Source organism: Mesoplodon bidens, assembly GCF_964165515.1.
Source record: "Mesoplodon bidens genome assembly, chromosome: 3".
NCBI classification, from domain to species: Eukaryota; Metazoa; Chordata; class Mammalia; order Artiodactyla; family Ziphiidae; genus Mesoplodon; species Mesoplodon bidens.
Window position 1 is genome coordinate 93,058,922 of NC_138178.1, and position 6,120 is coordinate 93,065,041.

Consider the following 6,120-nt stretch of genomic DNA (forward strand, 5'->3'; position numbering starts at 1 on the left):
GACCTTATGAACACTAAATAGCACTTCAGCACTACATGTTGGGGACATTTTTAAAATTTATTTATTTGCCCTCAGCCTGTTTGCTTCATTTTTTTTTAACATGTTTACTCTTCTTTTTTTTTTCTTTAATTTTATTTTTGGCTGTGTTGAGTCTTTGCTGCTGTGCGTGGGCTTTCTCTAGTAGCGGCAAGCGGGGGCTACTCTTTGTTGCTGTGTGCGGGCTTCTCATTGAGGTGGCTTCTCTTGTTGTGGAGCATGGGCTCTAGGCATGCGGGCTTCAGTAGTTGTGGCACACAGCCTCAGTAGTTGTGGCCCAAGGGCTCTAGAGCGCAGGCTCAGTAGTTGTGGCACACAGGCTTAGTTGCTCTGTGGCATGTGGGATCTTCCCAGACCAGGGCTTAAACCCGTGTCCCCTGCATTGGCAGGCAGATTCTTAACCACTGCGCCACCAGGGAAGTCTTCATCAGGGACATTTTAAACAGAGAAAAAACGTGGCACCAGACTATGAAAACGATACCTGGTTATAGTCTGAGAGCTGAAACTAAAAGGCAAAGGGTAACCTTGTCTGACTTCAGCTGGGAACGTGCATGGAGGGAGACTCAAAGTTTTCACTTCCCTGTACATGTCAGCAAATGACCGAAGAGGCACCATGGATATTGATTTTGGGGTTACAAATAAATTTCAGTGAGTAGGTGAATTCACAAATACAGAATCCACAAGTCCTGAGAATCAACTGTACGTGGATCATAGCATTGACAACTCCAGGGTTGGAAAAATCACACCTATGGGGTAGAGTTGAGAAGTTTTATGACTATTTGATCTGAAGCAGCTAAAGGAAGGATGCCATTATTCACAAATAAGGAGAATTACTATATAGAGGAAATCAGCTGACTCAATTTCACTGTCTGCTGGATCAGGGCCAGATATAATGTGCTAAAATTGTGGCCGGAAGAGTTCTGGCTAAAAATAAGGGTGAACTTTCAGACTGAGAAAGGTACTAACTATAGGTTAATAAAGGAGATGGGGGCATCGTTTTCCCTTCAAAACCTTAACATCAGGAAAGAAGTCCATCTACCTGGAGTGGCAAAAAGTAGTAGTTCCCAAACATTTTTCAAGCCTATGATTTATAAGGAGTTTTTTTATAGCAGCTTTGATACTGCTTTATAATATATACTCTCTATTCCTGGTGCTCTTGGCGGGTATAATACACTCCTAAAAGTTCTGATGGTGATTATTTAAACCTGAAGTTTGGATGAAAATGTCAGCAAGTGTCAGCTTCTCTTAAGCAGTATGCTTCCCAGGTGTTAGCTGAGGGCTCATGGTTCCTTGGAGATCCTGAATCCCCACATCATAGCCTCTGAGAGGTCAGACCCTCCTCCCTCCCACCACAGTTCGGCGGGTTCTGGGCAGCTTGCTTCTTTATGCTTCTCTCTTTCCCAACTCCTGTGGTTTCCACATTCTGACTTTCCGGTGTGCTGGCCCAGTTCGGCCTGTGTAAATCAAGACACTAACTTCCGCCCTTTACTGAGAAAAGTTATATACTTGCCTCCGGCGTTTCACAAGTTCATTGGTAAAGAGGTCTTTGAGGGTCAGGTCAAGGGGAGGGATGACCCTCGCCTGTGTGGCCTCCTGCCCTGTTGCTTCCCCCGCCCCCCTTTGGTTTCCATTCTAGCTCTCCTTCCTCTTGTAAGTAAATCACCATTTTTTTTTCCTTTTTTTTCCCCTAGAAAACAACCATGTCCAGCCCCCTTCCTGTAATACAAGAATCTTCCTACTTTTTCCTTTTGTGTTTTCCTCTTGAAGAGAAAAGCTGACGATTCAGCCACGCTAAGGATTCACATATAAACACGTCTGGATAAATATGTATAAAATATCAAAGATAATTTTGTAGTGGTAACAAGACCTAAGCTGAAGAATGTAGTGATTTATTTTATTTTTTAATTTTTGTCTGGTGTAACAGCTTGGGACAAGGGAGAAGTTAGCTCTGCCTGGATGCTGGGGACTTGGGAAGGGGTAGGAGACCAGGTCAGACAGAGAGCAGCAAAGCCCAACTGGTGGGGTTGGATTCAGGCTGCTAGGCAGCAGAGGAGAAAGAAATGGTTTGGGAAGAGGAGTAGGAAGGGGATGGCAGGACTGTGAGTTAAGGGGGAAAGGGGTCTTATTTGTCTATTCTCAAGGTACTTTTCCCCCCTCGTATTTTAACATCCCTGAAATTGTGATGCATCTTACATTAGAAAGCCTCCTCCAATAGCATTCAGCTGGGTGGTGGTCGTGACCTTTCGTGGATACCCTCTGATAAGATCTTAGTACCAGCATCAAAATCTTCTAGACTTGTTGAAAGATGGTTCATGATAAATTACAACTTGGGAAGCTTACCTAAACTCTAGCCTTAAAAAGAGTGTAAATCAAGAGATTTCCAGGTATGGAAACTATAGGAAATAAAGTCACCTGTTCAGAATATAAAGGGACTGCTGTCTGTCCGGGAAAGAGGTTTCCTCAGGTCTAGGTGTTGGCAGAGGGAGCTAGCTGACCCAAGGAGTGCAGGAGAGCAGGGCTGAGAGCCAGGTTAGACCAACAGGGCAAAGCACAGTTGGATATGGGGTTGTAATAGTAATAACAGGTAAGAGGGAAGGCATACACCAGAGGAATGTGGGTAAAGTTGGGACCCAGCTGCGAACTGGCAAAGGGTCAGGCTCTGAAAAGATGGAGCGATGGGGACAGGACCTGAGGGGAAGAGGCAGTTAGGCAGCCTATGGCTGGAGGCCCAGCCATTGCCGGCAAATTATAAAGCACTGAATCTGGAGATAAAGGAAAGATGGTAAATTCCCCCAACCCCCAAGAACCAGTGGAAACAAAGCTGAGCAGAAAGTGGCTCAGGGAAAATGCAGAATCCCAGCTATCAGCCCCAGTAGCTTAGAGGGCAGAGGAGGAAGGGAAAACAGATTTCCTAGGGAAAGAGCTGATGGGATAAATTGGGGGTGGCTGTCCATCAATGATGCAGTTTTGACCTCAACTCAGCTGTGAATGGGAGGCCCAAATAGGTTATAACCTCCCCTGGCAGAGCCAAGAGACACTGAGGCTGTATCCATCAAGTGCAGTTTAACCTGAAGTCTGACTTAACCTGGTTCCCAAATAGGTGGACTCCTGCTTCTCTGGGGTCCAGGTTAGGGTGGGGCTGGAATGAGATGGAATTTCCTGAAAGGTGACTCTGCCTAGAACCAGAGACAGGGGAGGCTCAGGAACACGTTGCCAGTCTCTGTTGTTGGCGGCCTTAGTGAGCTGAGCTGACTCAGAGGGTTAGCACCGTACAGAATCTTCTATGCAGAATCCTTGCACAGAATCCTTGTGCCCTGCACCACAAGAGGATGTGAGTCAACTTGCCTATGGAGGGGCCCTCGCCTGGAAGGGCAGAGGCACCAAGAAGGGAGATGCTGCCTCCCAAGGGAGAATTCCGTCGTGGGCTTCTGGGTCTCCGTGGAGTGATCTGGGGGCCCTGCATTCCCAAGGGAAGGAGGGTACCAGATGCACAAGGCCTTGCAGCTGGCCCCTTGTGTCCCATCCCTCCAAAAGCAAAAGGGATCGAGGTTGCCCCTGATTTTAAGAGTGATTGCAGGAGAGTGTGGAGAAATAACCTGGAATGCCCAAGGCAAAGGCAGATGGGGAAAATGGGAGCATTTGCTCACCGCCTTATTCCAGAGGTTGTCATAGCCGATAACTGAGTGAGCAGCCAAGTTCCCTGACCCAGTGTGATTCCCCCTTTATGTGGTCACCTTCACACTCGAATGATGCACTCACATTTCACAATCAAACACACATTTTGTATTTGATGGGGATGACTGGAATGGCCCAAAAGGACAGGCAGTTTCCTGCCCACAAGGGGATGGTTCATACGCATATCCTCATGTTTGGTTGGACCGATTCACTTAGGTCAGGCACGAAATACTCAAACACATTGCTTTGAGTAGTATCTTGATTGGTCTAAAGGCTGTGTATGAGAAGACTTAGAACAACAGAGCAGCTGAATGTGTAGGGGTCCAGGAGAGAGGGTGACGGAGAGATGGACAGGGAGGCCGGGGCTGGCTGGAGAAGGGCCTATAGCCCAGGTAAGGAGTTTGGACTTATCTGAAAACATGGGGGGAGGGGAGAACAGTGTCATTGAAGATATTTCATCAGAGATGCGACGCGTCCCAGTTCCCTCGCAGTAGGGCAGTGACTGGGTTGGAGAATGAAGTTCTTTCCAGTCCTCCCTTCCAAACTGAGGGCCCTCAGGACAGTCACGGGCCTGAGCATAGAGCCGGCAGGCAAGGAAAGGTGCCCTTGTGGAACACACAGGGTGAGGACAGGGTTGTTGGATATTTAACCTGGATATTTCATCTCAGGTTAAAAGGAAACACATAGCTTGGGACTTCCCTGGCGGTCCAGTGGTTAGGACTCCACGCTTTCACTGCCGAGGGTCCGGGTCCAATCCCTGGTCAGGGAACTAAGATCCCACAAGCCGCATTGTGGCCAAAACAAAACAAAAGAAACACATGGCTCATGAATAGCACTGGGCCTCAGTTTAACCTGATGAAGCTCATGAATAGCACTGGGGCCCAGATGAAATGGTTCCTCTCCCTGGTCTGGGTTAGCTCTCCTTGCCTTCTGAAGCACCCTGAACATTGTCTCCTGAAACTCATCAGTCTTGTTCAAAGCCTATCTTGCCTTCAGGACTCTAGGCTCCAGGAGAGCAGGAAGTTTTGTTTTCCTTATTTACGCTGTCTCCTCAGTTGCTTGCCTGGTTTCTGGCTCTAGAAGATGTTCAATAAAGATTTCTTGAATTAAGGACAAGAGTCATGCCGGAGGTGTGATCAGAGCAGGGAGCCGGGGGAATGTGACTTTCCTCCTGGTAGACCACTGTCAATGGAAGCCAGAGGCTGGAAGAGTCACTAAAAGAAACAGGGTTTTAATCCAGGCTGTCATGCGTGCCCTGGATGTACTTCACTCTGGTGTGCCTTTATATCCTCACTTGTGAGGTGAGGTAGATGGACTCAAATGATTGCTAGGGATTCTCCTTCTAATCCTAACATTTTGGCATTAAAAAGTAGTCTTTGCTGCCACTCTCCTCTTTCCAGGGCTCTTTCCATTTCAGAAAGACATGGCTACTGGCAAACTTAAAAGAACATCATGATTTTAGCCCTTCAGTGAGAAAGTGAAGGAATCTTATAAAGATGCAAGATACTTAAACAGGAGGGTAGATCTGGACTACTCTCCAGGTCGGAATTTTGGAATTTGTTTGGAAATTCCAGTTTGGAATTTGTTCTGGGAAAGGAATATTTACTTTTATAGGGTGAATTAAAACTGACTTCCAATTGCTTTCATAAAAAGCAAGATTTTTTTGAGAGAGAGAGAGAGAGAGTGAGAATCAGCCCTGCCTCACCTGAGGACAGAGCCCTGCAGGGCTACTGCCAGGATCCTTCGCCCAGTGCCCCATGCGCCACAGAGCTGTGCTGTGGGGAGGTGCGGAGTGGGAGGACTTCTCTGAGGGAGAAAAACCCAAGCTGCAACCACTCGGCTACTCACCGGAGGTCTCTTCCAGATGAACTGGATGGGGAACTTCTGGCTATAAAAGAGAGAGGTCTCATCCGGTGGGAACTCAGGATCCACATAAAGAACCTTCTTTTCTAGACATTTCTTGTGAAGCTGCTCAAATGTCTTCTCTTTCACCCCGATAATGGGAAAATTTCGGCTGATGATGGCTGAGTAGATGCCACTTGGGTTTCCGCCGCCGGCCTCGGTGCCCTTGCCCTGGGCTGCCTGGGGGATTGGCTCCGGAGACCTGGGCTCAGCCCCTGTCCGTGGGGCCACAGACGCGCTAATGACGGTCAGCATGACAGGCAACTTTGGAAGGAACAGGTTTTTAAAGACAACAAGATTCAGCTACCTTTAAGGAAAGGAAGCAACTGCAAAGAGGAAGTTATAGTGATTCTGTCATTGGAGAGAAAAATGTCCACATCCACTTCAAAGTTTAAAGCCCATCAGAAGGTCGTCCAGCTTGTGTTCACATTAAAAACTGAGCTGTGATCCAGAAGCCATCCAGTTTTCCTGAGGAAGGAGTAAGGATTTCTGTAGCAGTTTTTACTT

General features: G+C 47.4%; 1 protein-coding gene across 2 annotated transcripts in view; it reads right to left on the reverse strand.

Moving 5' to 3' along the window:
• CAPN3 (calpain 3) overlaps window positions 1-6,120 on the reverse strand; it is a gene marked incomplete at its 5' end in the record, with an annotated part of 49,322 nt that extends 43,202 nt beyond the window's left edge. For both annotated transcript variants that reach the window (XM_081229040.1, XM_081229039.1), the window contains one exon: window positions 5,560-6,120. In XM_081229040.1, the coding sequence (XP_081085166.1) occupies window positions 5,560-5,868 (309 nt within the window). The remainder of the gene's footprint in view (window positions 1-5,559) is intronic.